The 17168-nt window shown below is 42.0% G+C and overlaps 1 protein-coding gene across 12 annotated transcripts in view; it reads right to left on the minus strand.

Moving 5' to 3' along the window:
* Positions 1-17168, minus strand: part of PTPRG (protein tyrosine phosphatase receptor type G) — a 767420-nt gene that overhangs the window by 147814 nt on the left and 602438 nt on the right. For all 12 annotated transcript variants that reach the window (XM_081524560.1, XM_081524557.1, XM_081524554.1 and 9 more), the window contains one exon: positions 1004-1161. In XM_081524560.1, coding sequence (XP_081380686.1) covers positions 1004-1161 — 158 coding nt within the window. The remainder of the gene's footprint in view (positions 1-1003; positions 1162-17168) is intronic.

Consider the following 17168-nt stretch of genomic DNA (forward strand, 5'->3'; position numbering starts at 1 on the left):
TTCATAAAAAAATCATATTTCCCCTCTCTTTGCCTCTTCCATCTATTAATCCTCATGGGGTGAGGTGATGTCTAGACCTCTCACCCCCTGGTGGATCCTCTTTCTCTGATATTTCCCCCCAATCTCATCCCCATTTCACCAAATTCCTACCCACAGTTAAGAGCTCAGCCTAAGCCCACCTTCCTATGACATCTGCCAGGCCACACTCAGAGAGACACAGTTCAATGTAGGGGTTGGCAACACGGGTTTGCAATTAGGCAAACTCAGGCTTGGTTTTCTGGCTTCAACCTTCATTGATCATGAATCCTTGATGTCACCCAGCCTCTCCACACCATCATGTTTTCCTTAATTGTACCACCTGTGTGCAACATACCTAACTCTCAGTGTTGTTTTGCAACTAAGTTGATCGCATGTAAAATGCGTATCACACTGAAAGAGCTCCATCAGTGGCATTTTTTTTCTTTCATTTCTTTATGTATACCAATTTCCCTCTGATGAACTTTGGGAGGGTTTAGTAGCTCAGAGCATGACCTTGGAGTCAGACACCCTGGCCTCACAGCTGGCTGTGTGACCTTGGCAGATCACTTCACTTCTGTTGTGTCTCTTCTGTAAAATGAAGGTATGAACAGCACCTACCTCATAAGACTGCTCATGAAGACTAAATGAGTTAACGCATATAAAGAGCTCAATAGTTCCTGGCATAAGTTCTCGTCATCACAGAGAGTAGCTTTTATCTGCTCAAGACTGAATACTTAGAAGATATCCGATTTTATGCCTGCAGTTCTCTTCATCTAAGTTCATTTGTGGCTGAGCAAGTATGTCTTATATTTTACAACTCTTGGGTGCAAAAATATGTTTCTTGGAAAGAATGTAAAGAATCAGTGAAAAGCAAAGGGTACCAAAAAACAAAATCATTATCCTGGTCATATTCTAGCGATGTCATCAGGTTAAGTCAACACAAAACAAGTTAAGTATGGAAGCCCTCTGGGGGCTAAATAGCTACCTGATGGTAAGAGATGGGGACGGGCCTCCGGAATACTATCCACTCCACAATTTCGCTACACGGTGGGGTCGTCAGAGAACCTGTATACCGGTAATAGCTGCTCAGGGATGCAGGCAGGAGGTCCCGGAGAATGAAAGGATCCAGAAAGGTCTCTTTCTCTGTGTGGGAGAAGAGGGAAGAGAAAAGCACAGTGGTTAGGCACAAGTCTTGTGTTTGTTTACATCCCGAGAAGCACCAGCATTTGGTGGTGGGAGGGCCATGGAAAACAAAGCAGCGTTTCCCAGGGTGTGTTCTGAGACCTCGTACGGCGCTGTATTTCATGAAAAACGGGTTCCTTGGTGAACAACACTGGGCAACACTGCAACCCCTCTCTCTTTCCCCAGGAAACAGACAAAACATTAGCACAGTTGAGTCATTGAGTCCTGCAGAAAAGAAACAGACGTGGTTTTGTTTACCTCATTCCTTTCCAATTTTTTTTAAACTTTCATAAATTTTAATTAATCCACTGTATTTTAAGTACTATTTCAATATTTAATCACAGTTAAAATTATTAATGAGATATTTTATATTTTTTTTACCTAAGTCTTTCTATTTAACTTTTTATTTTATATTGGGGGGTGCAGCTGATTGACAGTGTTGTGACAGTCTCAGGTGAACAGCAAAGGGGCTCAGCCATACATACACATGTATCCTTTCTCCCCCAAATGCCCCTCCCATCCCGTCTGCCACATAACATTGAGCAGAGTTCCCTGTGCTATACAGTAGGGCCTTGTTGGTTACCCATTTTAAATATAGCAGAGTTGTGCTAAGTCCATTTTTAATGTTAGTTTTAATTTTTAAAAATTATTTATTGAAATACAGTTGACTTACAATGTTGTGTTAGTTTTAGGGGTACAGCCAAGTGATTCAGTTATACCCACCCTTGTTGCATCATAGACCCCTTTTCCATCTGATACTTATGAACTAACAATCAGGTGAACAAACTCTGGGACACCCATGTGATGAAGTAGGACAAGGAAACTAAGACAACAGTAAACTGCAATTCCAAAGTTGGTAATGGTTTCATTACGGCTTCATCCAAGGCTTACTCAAATCAAAGTGAAACCAAACCAAGGCATGGCTCTGAATTTATAAAATGATGGCCCAGAAAATAGGCTTCTTCTTTTTACAAAAGTGGAGGGGTCTTCTTTTAGGTAGTGGAAATGCCATTTCAGCTGAGACCCAACACTGATATTGCACAATAACTCTATGAGGAAAACAAGGGAGAGAAGAGCTCAGTTTCTATGTAGCAGAGCTGGGATATGAGCCCAAATACCTTGACACCAGAGATCGCACAATTCTGATTCAGCTAAAGAAGCTAAAGTTAACTAGGTGAATACTGAACAGGAAAAGAAGAGCATTTTAAGCTGCGTAAACAGCATGTACAAAGGTCCTAAGGCAGGAAGGAACAGTACAAGAGATTAGGGGACTATATTATAACTCTCTCCATTAGACATAGTAGATCATCTAGCTTCTCTCATAAGTCAAAGAAGGATGTGATCTCTACCTGGCTATTCAAATGTCTAGTCTGGAATTCCTCTGTCAATCCTTTTAGGGCTGTAATAAGGTTACTGTTGTGTGCATTTAGTCACTAAGTCATGTCTGACTCTCTTGTGACTCTATGGACTGTGGCCCGCCAGGATCCTCTGTCCATGGGATTTTCCAGGCGGGGATACTGGACTGGGTTGCCATTTCTTCTCCAGGTGACCTTACCACCACAGGGATCAAACCCTCATCTCCTATGTCTCCTGCATTGGCAGGCGGATCTTTACCACTGAGCCACCTGAGAAGCCCAGTCCTGCTAACAGGTTGCCTTAGCTCCTTGATGGCCTCCTCCACAAGTGCCCCTGGACACTTCTTGGGGACTGCAAGGCTCCAGGTAACTGCATGGCCACACCTGTGACTTACAGGAATATTCTTTCCAGCTTCACACCTCCTCCCTCCTTTTCCTTTAGAACAACCAGTACAGGTATTTGGGCAAATGTGTTATCCTTAGACTCAAGAGGTCTATGTAACTGAGGGTTAAGGCAAAAAACCAACAGAAATCAACTATATTAGAATAATGAAAATGAAAATTTCCTTTTGGTTGAGATTTGTTGAACAAAACCTAATATTTATTTCACTTTTTCTATATACCAAGCACTCTTCGGAGTATTTACACTTTGCAGACATTTCAACTGGCTTCCCAGGTGGCGCTAGTGGTAAAGAACCTGCCTTTCAATACAGGAGACCTAAGAGATGGAGGGTTCGATTCCTGGATTGGGAAGATTCTCTGGAGGAGAGCACGGCAACCCACTTCAGTATTCTTGCCTGGAGAATTACATGGACAGAGGAGCCTGGTGGATCCACAGGGCTGCACAGAGTTGGACACGATTGAAGCGACTTAGCACAGCACACCACAGACATTTAAACAGCACTTACTGTATGTGCCCAGCCCTGTTCTAAGAGTTTTGCAAAGACTGATTTATTTAACACTTCAGACAGTCCCATGAAGCATGACATCACGGGATCACCATTACCATCTCCAATGCACAGTGCTGTCATGTACAACCACGTAGCGGAATTTGGAATTCAGGCTTTCATTAGTCTTAGGCCATCACCACGCCCTTTCCCTTTATAAACCTTTACAGTATGTACTTTGAATATTCCAATTTTCCAGATGTAGAATTTAAGGCACGGAGAGGTTAAACCAATAAGCCTCGGGTCACTAGTGAAGAGTAAAGCGCCAGCAGTTATTCATGAGGCTCACAAACTTTGGCTGATTCTGCAAAGGTTTTCAGTTCATTTTTTAAAGGGGAAAATTAAATGTTAACTAATAAATGCATCATAGGGTGCTATAATCAAAACGACAAAAGCAATTTCTGTGGGATAAAAGGCCGGAAATAACAGAGTCACCCCTATACCCGCTGGCAAGTCTAGGCTTTAATTTAACCTGGTTACCAGCCACCTAATGATAGGGGAAATCTCTGTTAGCGTGCTTGGCTGGGACTGGCTTGGCTGGGAAGAAGAACCCTTTTGGCCTCTGCTTGCTGCTTCTGGACTTCCTGGGCTGTGCAAATAGTCAACACAAAGCCCCATGCAATACAGGGCGCACAGGGTCTGGCATCAAAAACTGCCACGTTCATTTCTCCACAGTGTTGTAGGTAAACCTGGCATCACACCGCAGCACATCAACCTGCCTGAGGATCAAGGGCTCTAGACTGAAGGACAGGAAAATCTTCCGAGTTTTCCCCGAGGGGCCTGACCTAATATTAGGGTTGCAGTTAAGCACGCTGTATGCAGACAGGTAGTGACAGGACAATCCCTGTAAGCCCCGGGCAGCAAAGCCCCCATTGAAAGCACCCACTCTGGGAAGAGGCCGTGGCTTTAAAGAATATAGACAGATAAGTCAGAAAAACCTGCCCCGCCAATCAGAGGTGGGTGAATTCCAAAAGGGAACACTGTTTCAAGGGAATCGGGACTCTCATATACATTCCTGTACGGGCTCTTGAATTCGGCAAGGACTGATGGGAACTGTAGGCAGGACCACTGCTACAAATACAGCAGTGTTTCTCTGTCCTAAATCAACCGAAGGGTGTCAGACACAGGTTCCAATTTAATTCATTAGAAGAGAACCTACCCTATAGCTCAGGGAACTCAGTGCTCTGTGGTGACCTAAATGGGAAGGAAATCAAAAAAGAGGGGATATAGGCATACGCATAGACAATTCACTTTGCTGTACAACAAAAACTAACACAACATTGCAAAGCACCTAAAAATTAATTTTAAATAAAAGATGCAGTAAGATGATCGGTGGGGCAGGTTGATCTAGTGATGGGGACAAAAAAGGGAGGGGCTTCAGTACTTATTGTTACCACCACTGTCACTACTGTTAGACCTCCCTGGGTCACTGGCTTCGGGAACCCAAGAACCCTTTCTTCAAACCCCATCTGACACAGAAGCCAGGCAAGTCAAACAGCCAGAGTGCAGCCACCAAGGTTGAAGCTGATCTGGAAACCCCAGGGACCCTTTGAAAACCACCCATTTAGTCCAATTCTTTAATTTTACAGCTGGGAAAATAGGAGACCAAAGAGGAACAATGAACCCAAGGTCAAAAGCTTAAGGAGAATACAGAGGCTGGGACTGGATTCTTCAAAGATACCACTGAGAATCAGAAACAGTTAAGTCTGTGAGCAGGAAATATCACGGAACGCTGAAAACTTCATCAGCACCTTCACTTCTCGATTCCTACAGAAACTGGTGAAACGAGCAGATTCTCATTCTACTGGGTTCAGATCCCAACTCTTCCACCTGTGAACTGTGTGATCTTAGTTACTAAACCTTCCCAGGCTGTTGTGAAGATTAAATAAATCAGTATGAGAATGGAGTTCAGAAAGAGCTTGGAACAGAGTAAACATCTCATAACGACAGATACGATTCTCATCCTAATTCTTACTACTTGTATTATTACTATTATTATTCTTCCTCTAAACTACTAAGCCCATACTCAGCCATGTACTTCCTTGAATGTTTCTGCATGGGTTTTCTTTTTTTTTTTTTTTAAACAGAATTACTAGTGCCTTAAAGGCACAGCATGTCTGACATAGTCTCCATCAGTGTGAGCACTGTAGGTTACAGTTTTCTTTGCCAAAGCTCTAGCATGAGCTTCAGAATCAACTGATATTCAATAGCTGTGTGACCTTAGGAAAGGCTCTTAACCTCTCTGAGCTACTTCTGTTATCTGTAAAATGGGAAAACTGAGGCTATTTACCCCTCAGGAGTGACAATTCATCAGACTAATAAACATGATGTTCTTATTGGCATAGTGGCTTACAGCCGAGATCAGTTTGTGTTTTAAGCCAGGGACTAGCAAATGTTTCCTTGAAAGTGTCAGACAGTAATACTGTAGGTTTTGCAGGCCACGAGGCAAAATCAAAGATGTTACATAGGTAGCTATATAACAAACACATTTCCACGACTTTATTAACGATGTTCAAAATGCTAATAACAACTGAGGACGGTTTAAAATATACACATCTACTGATGAGAAGGATGGGATTCTTTAGGGCTGGGGAGAAGGCAGGAATAAGATTTTGCTTCATTGGGGTTCACATATGAGAACCATTCTTAGCTCAGGAGCCACACAAAAAAAGTGACACGGATCTGGTCATTGGGCCACACTGTGCCCACTCCCGGTTTCAAGCCAAATGTTAGAGGGTGGAGGGGGGTAGTGTTAGAAAGTCATCCTAGAGCCACAGCAATGAGTGGGGGTGGGCCACGCTACATGTTCAGCGGCTTCCATCATTAACGAGAATTTCTTCTATGAACATACATGACAGAATTAACTCTCAAGTTGTTTTCTTTTTCCCTTGAGTTTTCTAGGTTCAACTCAGACACTAATTATTACTGCTATTTCTGAAAATTCCCTTTTCTGCTCAATCCCATAGGAGTGCTCCACTGGTAAGATGGGGGTGCTCATAATGCTTCATTGTTAGAAATAACTTTAGAAATGGTACCCAGTATTTCTGGCACCGCCCACAAAGCCCTCACAAGCCACAAGGCACTTCACTGGCTTGACCCAAGACCGAGAGTTCCTGAGTACAGCCACTGGAAATAAAGAAGAATGCACTTTTCATCTAAAAATTTACACTCCCTCACTAAGAAAATCTTAATAAATGTACATCTTATAAATGGAGGGACTGCTAGAGCCAGGCCTCTGGAATTGAAACTTAATTAGTCTACCTAAAGGCCTGACCTAAGACAAGTTACTTTAATCTTTCTGCAACTGTTTCCCCATCTGTAAAATGGGATTATAATAGTGACTCTTCTGAAGGCTTATCTTTTTTTTTTTTTCAAACTGAAAAAAGCCATTTTAATAGCAGACTCATAACATTCATAGGACTTTAAACAAGATGTAGTATAAAATCTTTAAAAAAAAAAAAAAAAAGGAAGAAAAAGGAAATCTGCATTAACTTGTAAACTTCCTAAAAGCTGGTGGATTACCTGGCTCACAGGATTGCCCAGGGAAAACAAATGCACAGATAATGAGGTGCACCAACAGTGTTAATGAGGAAGAAATAACGGCAGATGACACGCTACATGCCCAAGCCACCTGTACTCCAATGTGCCTCCTAAAGAGACAAACCAGAACGGTCCTCCTAATTTTCTAACTTAGTCACTCGCTAATGGGTCACCTCTTCAATTTTTATTTTATTTTTTTAATTCCAAAATTACTCTTGGTTTAAAGACTCCACACATTATTACTGGCCCATCCTCACCAACTATACTTATTTTGACAGAAATAAAAATGCAAATACTCCAACTGAGCCTGGATGACAACATGCCATTCTCTTCTACGCCAGGGGAGATTTTTGTGAAGTCAAAAGCAAGCTATTACTTGTACTTAAAAACAAAAACAAACTGCCAGCCTTCTAAAAGGTGACAAAGGCACCATTGCCATCAGGAGACAAACAGAAAATGTACAAATGTTACTTTACTGGTACATAGATGCATTTTGTCCATGGAAAGCCTCTTCACTTAACATGACATAACCAACAGAATTATACTTTAGGATAACAAGAGAAGCAGTTTAGACAAGGCAAACAGTTACACACATAAGCATAAACACTTTCAAGTACCTTAATTTTCAGCTTGCAATAAGGGCAATAAGTTTGACATACAGATCCAGAATATTAGACAAGGTGATTTTTGACACAGTAATATTGCCAAACACACCACCACTCCGTGCAAGCTTTGTTTGCCAAGTTCAAAAAGTGACCTGACATTCTCTGTGCAAGGAACATATTCCCCGCCCCCCACCACCATCCCGATCCACAGGGCAACAGCAGCAGGAGGGAGACAAAGCATGGGGACTCAGAGGGTGAAGGGTAATACTTGATTTGGGAGAAAAACCACGGGCTACTTGTGCTAACGAGACTCACAAAAATTTTTGAGAGCCCCAATGCAAATACTGTTGGAATATGACCTGGAGACCTAAAGGCCTGACCTAAGACAAGTTACTTTAATCTTTCTGCAACTGTTTCCTCATCTGTAAAATGGGATTATAATAGTGACTCATCTGAAGGCTTATCTTATCAGGAGAGTATTACATGAATCAACATTAGTTAAGGGCTTAGGAAAGCACAGAATAAGCACAGATGAGTACTTGTTAAAATGAATCCTATTATAAAAGGGCAGTTTGACTGTAAAGCCATCCAGATCAGGACACTCTGCCTACAACTTTTATCCTAATTAGTAATTTGAATTTGAAACATTGCTATCCCAGACACTTAACTAGTTGAGAAAAATATTTGAAACACTCTGCTTATCCCACCATTCATTCCATTATACCATAATAAGCAGGTACTGTGCATTACTAGATAAAAGAATTGAAAGGGAATGAATCTCATATTCTACTTTCAAGGATCCCAGTGCTGTATGCAGACAATATTATATTTTAATAATTAATTGTTCATCAAAGAAAAAGATGAGGAACAGGGATGCTAAATTCAAAGTTATTCAAATTGCAAAAATGAATAATGTATGACTTTTTTTTATTAAATACACACTGTATTAAGTAGTCTACATTTCACCCAACTCTGTCTTTCATTTTTAAGCATTTTGAACGACAATATGAATAATCAGTTAGGGGAGGTTTATTTAGAAAAAGAAATACCTTATTTGAATGCAAACGGAGTATATCCGGAGAGGATTAAATTTTTCTTATCAATTAGAAAATTTTGTATGAGGGCTTTAAAGTCATGGTCAACCATTAAATGCAGAGAGGCCCAGTTATCCTTGCAGTTTCCTTTCAACATTAAATTATATCTGGCTCAATTCTGTTCAATTTCTTATTTCTGATAGCAGTGCCAGGAGGCAATCTTTAATTAAAGAAAATTTGAAAGATTCAAACATGCATAATTGGATTAAAAATGTGATCATTAAAACATTAGATGATAATCATCTGATTGATTGCATTTTTCAGTGTGTTAATAACCTAATATTTTCAATGCTTTGGTTATATAGGAAAAAAGAAAGCCTTTATAAAATATGATGAACAGTCAACACAGAGAGGAGACCTATGCACTAATCGAGACCTACGGAATTATACTGAAAACATATGCACACACCCCAATGAATAGAGCGTTGCACTGTAAAGAGTATGGAGAGAATGTGATGGTGTCAAAGGGAAGAAAACCCTCAAAACAAGAACTCAACCAATTTTAGGGATGTATATAAAATAAACTAAGCACAGAAAGCCCAAACTTCGATATTTAGCCCAAGCACTGGTTTCTTCAGTGTTTCCCAAAACTTTTCATAAGGAAAAGCTATTCATTTTTCCCTAAAAGCTTAAAATCACTGGGGTAGGACTGGCCTTCCGCTTCATACAGGGAAAGGCAGGGAGAGAATGACACTGGGCAAAAACTGGGGATTAGGTGATGCTAAATGGGAGAAAATTCATGATAGTGCTGCTCAAGATCATTGTGTATGCAAATCACCTGGGACGCCTGTTATACTATAGATTCTGAGCCAGTAGGCTTGGGAATGGGGACGGAGATTCTGCATATTTGATAATGCTGATCACACTTGAGAGGACACTCTGCCTACAGGACAGTCAGTTTTTATGAGGACTGTGTCAGTGGGCTCCTCTGCCTTCTGCAGTCTCATCCTCTGCTACTTCTGACCCTTAGGCTGAGCCACATGGACCTCTGGCTACTCCATGATCACACCACCCCAGGGCCTTTGCATTGCCTCTCCACGCTGCCTGGAACATTTTTTTCACTGCTCTATTCATGGCTGGGTTTGAGACCAAATTCAGCTGCCAACAACTTAGTTACATTTGAATGACACATTTTTCAATCAGGTGACTCTCTCTGACAATTGTTCTGAAAACGGAGTTTTAAGCACAGACCCCTTGAGATGGAAGCCTCTGACTGCAAAACCTGAAGATGGAAACGAACCATGTGGTTACCTAGGGAGGACATTCTGGGCAGAGAGAAAGGCCACTGCAAAGGGGTTCTGCCTGGTGTGTGGGGAAGTGAAGCAGAGGAAAAGGAAAACTGGAAGAAAAGTTCAAGAGCCCGAATCTGACAACTCAAGGAGGGAAAAAAGAAAAAAAAAAAAAAAAAAATCAGCTGCTGGTTAAGGATAATCTGGAATTTGGCTAAAAATTGTGAAGAGGCCAAAACATTCAACTGAAGGCAGCAGTTCTGGGTGAAGCCTGGACTAGGCACGTGTGGACTGTGTGATCTGGGAGGGGTGATGGATCAGACAATCTGAGGACAGAAGGACCTGCCCGATAGGATCAAGAAATGGGAACTCATAATGGGGAGAAAGAGCCTGAGGGCCAGAACTCCAGGACTTCAGGAGCTTGGCACCTAGAAGCCCCCACGGAGATTACAGAGCGTTACATTATAATTATGATGGTAGCAGAGGGACTCAAGGAACTCATTTCATGATCTAAATGACGCTTGCTCCATCTGACTGGATGGTGACTGTCAGACATATCATCTCTCATCTATAAGGAGGATGAAAAAAAAAGAGGATAAAATGGCAAAGATGGGGCAACCAAGTGGAGCCGGACCATTTTCAAGGTGTAGCTTCAGCAAGGCTTCATGACAGATGATTTTAAGGAACAAGTACTACACTGAGGTTACAACAAGGGGATCCCTGAGGAGTCACCCAAGAGCCACAGAGAACTGCCAGATTCTGAAGAGTTTCAAAGGATGCTAGTTCTATTCCATGTACAAGTAAAGAAAATGAGGTCCAGAGAGGGAAAGCGACTGACTCAAGATCACACAGAGAGGTACGAGGGAGTCTGGGTATCCTTTTCTACTACCTTATCCCATGTCTCTGGGCATCTTGCCTGCCGCGGATACAAACATGATCAGGTGAAGAAATCTCTGAAGACTGAAGAACTCATTTAACCTCGTAGACATAAATCTAATCCTGACACTGCCCAGCTCAGAATCCTCCAGTGGCTTCTCATTTCATTTAAAATCCAAGCTTCTTGCCACAGCCATGAGGCCCTCCACGATCTAACTCTGCAGCCCAACTTCTCTCCACCCTCTCCCTTGTTGACCATCACCTTCCTCCTCACCTTTCTGTTACCTTTTCCTTCCTTACTTATTTACTGTTGGTCTCTTCTCAAGAGTTGGATAATTCCACAAGAGAAAAATACCTCATCTTTTTTGGGTACCCTGTACATCCAGCAATTAAAACACTGCCCAAAACAGAGCAGATGCCCAATCACTGTGAAAAGAGAATGAAGGAACAAACACAGCAGCTGGTGTATTTTAAAAAACCAATAAATCCTAGATTTCTTTATATCCGTGTCACCATCAATCGTAAGATGAATCATTACTTCAAAAGTCATTAATAAAGCCAACAAGTTGCTAATTAAACAACGGTCACAGCTATACAATCTGTGTAATTGGTTAACAGTAGCCTTTTTTTTTTTTTTTAAAGCAAACTGGAAGCTCTATTACACCAAGACTGTGGCTCTTTACTGTATCCCCAGGGCCCAGGACAGTACCTGAGAGAAAAGGTCCGTTACACATGGCTGGAAACATCGATCAAACCAAGTCACTAAGGAGCTCCAATTCTGAAGTGGGGAAACTGTGCCCCGAGGCCAAATCCTGTCTAGTACCTGCTTTTGTAAATAAAGTTTTATTGGAACACAGCCACGCCATTGTCTAGGGTTGCTTTCAGGCTAAAAATGGGCAGTTGAGTTGTTGCAGCACAGAATGGATGGCCGGCAGAGCCTAAAATATTTTGCCATCAATCCTTTCACTGAGAAGGGTTGTTGATACTCGCTCCTTTGTGAAGGGTAGGGTGTGTAGAAGGGACGGGGACACGTGATCCCATTCAAGCATAAATGGAGCAGACTACATGGTGACTGAGAGATGTGTGGAGCTCACCTCTGCCTCTGAAACAGTCTCCGCAGAGAACTGAATACATGCCCCTTGGCCTTCACCGTGGGCGTGGTCTGAGGAAAATCTGAGAAGCTCCCATGATGGCGTCTTACTGCAGGGTCTGAGGAAGGGCGACTTTAGCAGGAGAGTGCTCACCTGATAATCAGACTCCTGAATTCAAGGACCTAGGGTGGCCCTCCAAGGTTAACAGCCACTTTACCCAAGTTCAAAGACATCTAGCCTTCCTGGGTTTATTGGCGGCTTCAGATGGCCAAATGTGACATTTTGATTTAAGGACTGATGTTTGAGTGAAGCACATACTGACATCAACATTTCCAAAGAGAAACTACACAAAGAGCACAGAGTCCCATCAACAATTAAAACGAACATGACATTGAGATTACATAGAGTTATATAGTGACAAAGACCCAGTGTTAGCAGTGAATAGTTTCACTGCCTGCCTCTCTCCCCGACATGGTTCTGGTGGCCATAACTGACATGGTGTGTACATTCTTTTAGACACTCAGTCAATGACCTAATTCACAGAGGAGAAACCTAGGCAGAAACCCAGAGTTAAGTGATTTTGACAATAATTAGTAAGCCAGTCGAGGATGGAAATGAAAACTGGTCCAGCAGAATGAATCTAATACAAATGGGTTCAAATCACTGTTCCACTGCCATGAGCTGGGACAAATGAGACAGCTCTATGAGCCTCAGCTTACCCATCTGTACCATAGATCCAGAATTCCTATCTCCCTGGGCTACTGTTAAGATTAAATGACACTCTATGTTTAAAACATCCAGGCAGAGCTCAGCACACAGCAAGAAGTTAACAGATAAAAGGTTCCTGTTCCTTCCTTTCAGCCTCTTTCTGGTCCCTGGTCCACTCCCCTATGCCCTGACCTCAAAAGGACCAGCTATCCTGAATCAACTTTGTGACCATATTCTCCATCACTTAATTTTATTTTTTGAATAACTCAACTAAGTCAAGCAACACACATTCTATATCAATAGCCAGGTGGTGATGGGGCAGAACTCAGAGATCCACAATCATTTCCTGTCACCTCATGGCCTCCACCATACCCATGTCAACAAGTAACAACAGGGACCTCCCCGTTGGCCCAGTGGCTAAGACTCCAGACTCCCAATGCAGGGGGCCCGGGGTCCATCCCTGGTCAGGGAACTAGATCCCACATGCCACAACTAAGAGTTCACCTGCTGCAACTAAAGATCCTGCATGCTGCAATGACGATCAAAGATTCCAAGTGCTGCAGCTAGGACCCAGTGCAGATAAATTAAAAATAAATAAATAAATATTTCTAAACAACGCAAGTAACAACAATAACTTGTCGCTAGGGGTGGGGGAGAGCAGTGATAACAGCTGACGCTGGATGCTGATCGTGTACCAGGCACAAGTATGTACAGTTAAGTCGTTGGCTCCTCGAGACAAACAAGTAAGTGGTATTACTATTACCACTTTACACGGTTAAGAAAATTTAAACACAAAGAGATGAAGTGATTTGTGCAGGTTGTACAACTAGTCAAAAGCAGAACTGAATCTGAAACCCAGAGCATCTGCTCTTGGCCATGACATGACCCTGCTTCTCCTACACCAAGCTGACATGCACAGACTAGGGAAGCAAAGTCACCCCTGGAAGCCCCAAGCACTTTACCAAGTGCTTCTGCAGTACACAATGGAGACATTTTAAAACTGTCTCTTTGCTTTCCACACCCCAGTGAAACAACACCCGGGCTCCCACAATCCTGTTCTCATGACGACATATTGATAAAGAAGGCTGGCTAAATGAGAAGGAGCCTCCAAATTCAAATCTAACCTAAAAGGAATCACTTCTGAAGGCTCTTTCTGTCTCAATGATTGTTAACAGTGTTATTAGTGATAAAAGTCCACAGCATCCCATTTCCTGGCTTTGGCTAAGAAAAGACATGGAAGTAGCCCACATCCATGGCGGTGGCTCTGACACAGAAATCCAGGAAACTGTGGAAGTGGCTTAAGTGGGCCTGTTTCCAGAAGATTTTGAGATCAAAGGGGGCTCAGATAAGCATCTGCCCTTCCCGGATCCACAACAGACGTGAGCCAATTAGTCCAGAGCAGGGTGCTGCGTATTTATAGCACACTTCAGGAAAGTTCCATGTAATTAGATGCTGGAAACATAAACTTCAAAGAGGAAATTTTGTCACGTGTTAAGATGTTCAAAACTATCAGTGGCCTGTAAATAATAGAGCACTGGTTTTTCTGTTCAAGAGGGAGAAAATTTGAATGATTTCTTTCTTGAAGGTTAACATTAAAACAGAACCCTCTTTAATTCCACTGAAATATATTTGGATGATGTAGCAATTTGGGCAATCTCTAAACTGAAGCCCATCTCTGTAGAGTGTATCAAATGGTAAGTAATGCACATACCACTGCATGAAGCAACACTATTAGTAGACCTAGAATAGCTACCATTTAGACCAGGCAGAGTTGACAAATTTTTTCTGTAAAGAACCAGTGAGTAAGTAAATATTTAACGCTTTGCAGGCCAAAGAGTCTCTCTGTTACAAAACTCCGCCATTATAGTGTAAAAGCAGTCACGAAAGTGTTAGTTCTCAGTTGTGTCAGACTCTCTGTGACCTCATGAACTATATGTAGCCTGCCAGGCTCCTCTGTCCATGGGATTCTCCAGGCAAGAATACTGAAGTGAGTTTCTATTCCCTTCTCCAGGGATTGAACCTGGGTCTCCTGCATTGCAGGTAGGCTCTTTATCATCTGAGCCACCAGGGAAGCCCTAGTCATAGACAGAAAGTAAATGAATGGGTGTGGCTGTGTTCCAATAAAACCTTACTTACAAAAACAAGGCAGTGGGCCAAATCTGGCCCACAGATTGTATTTCCTGACCTCTGATTTCAAGGACAACGGACACATGCCAGGCACCTTTCCTTCTCAGTACTTTCCCTGTCTTAAAGCATTTATTATTAATATGAGGCAGATACTTTCGTAATCACCATGCCCCCAGCAGAAACCTCAGGGACAAAGAGAACCAACGATTTGAACAGGATCACGCAGCTCCCAAGCTTCAGAGCCAGCATTCAAATCTAAGACAACCTGAACTCTATAGCCTTGGTCTAGAATCCTTGTTCAGTAATGTTTTGGAAGAGTGAAATTTCAAATGAAAAATAACAAAATTCCATTTCTCTAAAATTATCTAAAAGCAAATTTTTAAAAAATAAAAATTCCTTTCAAAGTGCCAACTATAGTCATGTGAACACATGAGATGACTCTGCAGTCAAATAATAATCTCTTTGACCTTCAACAACCAGAATGGCAAGGACCAAAAAAAAAAAAAAAAACCCCAAATCCTCATGAGATTAAAATTTTTCCCAAGGCAGAAGACATCTAGTTGATCATGTTGCCCTCAACACCCAAACTAGCACTTATTAAGCATTTGATGGATGGACACTATGATCAAAGGGGTTTAAAGTTCACTTTAAATCACATCAATTCATCTCTCCTCCATCTCCTTGCTGCTGGATTATAATAACACAGACAGCCATTTCCGACTAATAGTATACTTTGCTACCAATGTTCCTTGTGTTAGGATGTCTTCTTCCAAAGTCTATGTAAGATATTTTCAGGAGATTCAGCCATTAAGTCTTGGACAGAAAGTTCAGGCTAAGCTCTTCGCTTCAAGGATAATCAAAATGGTGTTGGAGTGATGATGAGAATATGATCCTCAAGTACTTCTTCACTTACCCCTTCAAAAAGTCTATATGATGGGCTTCAATCAACTAAAAGATGCAAATGGTAACTCTGGCCAAGAACAGAGCAGGAGATGGCCTGGGAGTTAACAAGAGGCAATCTGAAGTCACGAAGACCTTGGTTCAAGTCACCCAGGTACTGCCTGCTTTCCTTGCCTTTCTATGTAATGCGGAACATGAGAGTTGTGTCTCAGAGGGTTTCCAGAGGATTTAGTGATGGCTGCAGAGCAAATTACACCCTGACCTGGTGCAGAGCCAGCATGTACCAGCACATTAGCAGTGAGGAGTCTCTGTTTTCAAACCTGTCACCTGCCACCCCATCCCTTTGGTTTCTGATTTCTTTTTTCTAAATTCCATAAGGAGCTATTGGCTTCCAAAGTCATCGCTTAATGACAGAATCCCGAGATAGCTACAGTTCTTTCCTGGGTCTTGCAATCAATTTGTAGAGAGAACAAACTACATGTCAGGGGTACTTATGATAAAAAGTTTGTAAAAACAAAAACACTGTCTGTTTGCTGTGAGGCCACTTGGTATTTGATGTGTCCCAGAAGAAAGCACTGCCTGCATCTCTGACTTTCTAAAGCTCATCAGTGTCTTCTCTGATGGTGAAATTAAACACATGTGCAGACAGGTGCACAGACAAACGTCCTGCTGACCAATAATCCTAAAGCGAACCCTGGACTGACCACCACTCTGAACACGCAGAGACCGGCCACCCCTCCCAGGATCGGGTCCTCATCATTCTCCCTCCCCCCTAAAAGTAACCACTACCCTTTGCTTTTAAATAATCACTGTTTGCTTTTCTGATACTTTTACCACCTACATGTGCACTCCTAAACAACAGAATAGGTCTTCCCTTTCTTTTTAAAAAAAGTTTTATTTTTTAATTGGTAGAAAATTGCTTTACAATGTGGTGTTGGTTTCTGGTTCCCCACCCCCACCTTTTTTTTGTTTTTGAACATTTGGAGAACATCCTGTGCATTCTTCAGTCTCCTGCATCACTTTACGGTTTTCAGATATGCCCACGTTGGCGAGAGCCGCAAGATTCCACACATTTTTCACTGGGGTGAATTGTTTCGTTTTATGAACCACATTTCATTGTATTTATCCAGCTTGCTAACAATAGGCACCAGAAGCACTTCTGGGTTTTGGCAGTCAGGAAAAACAATGAATGCCACATTCTCATACACAGTTCATGGTGTGCTTTTTTCTGAGTTTTTCTAGGGGACACACACAGCAGTGCAACTACTGAATCAATTCGACTAGACACTGCCAAACCATTTCCAGGAGACCAGAGAATTTCTGGCATTCATATCCTTGCCAACACTTGATATGGTCAGGATTTTTAATCTTTGACTACCTGGTGCATGGTGCCAGATTATTTTTGATCTTTGTGAATGTAGTATCTTTGAGAAATTAACATATAATACACATGTGCTATTCTTTAGTTTGCAAATAGTCAAAAGCACGAATCTAAG

Source organism: Giraffa tippelskirchi, chromosome 9, assembly GCF_054371585.1.
Source record: "Giraffa tippelskirchi isolate mGirTip1 chromosome 9, T2T-mGirTip1v1.2.pri, whole genome shotgun sequence".
NCBI classification, from domain to species: Eukaryota; Metazoa; Chordata; class Mammalia; order Artiodactyla; family Giraffidae; genus Giraffa; species Giraffa tippelskirchi.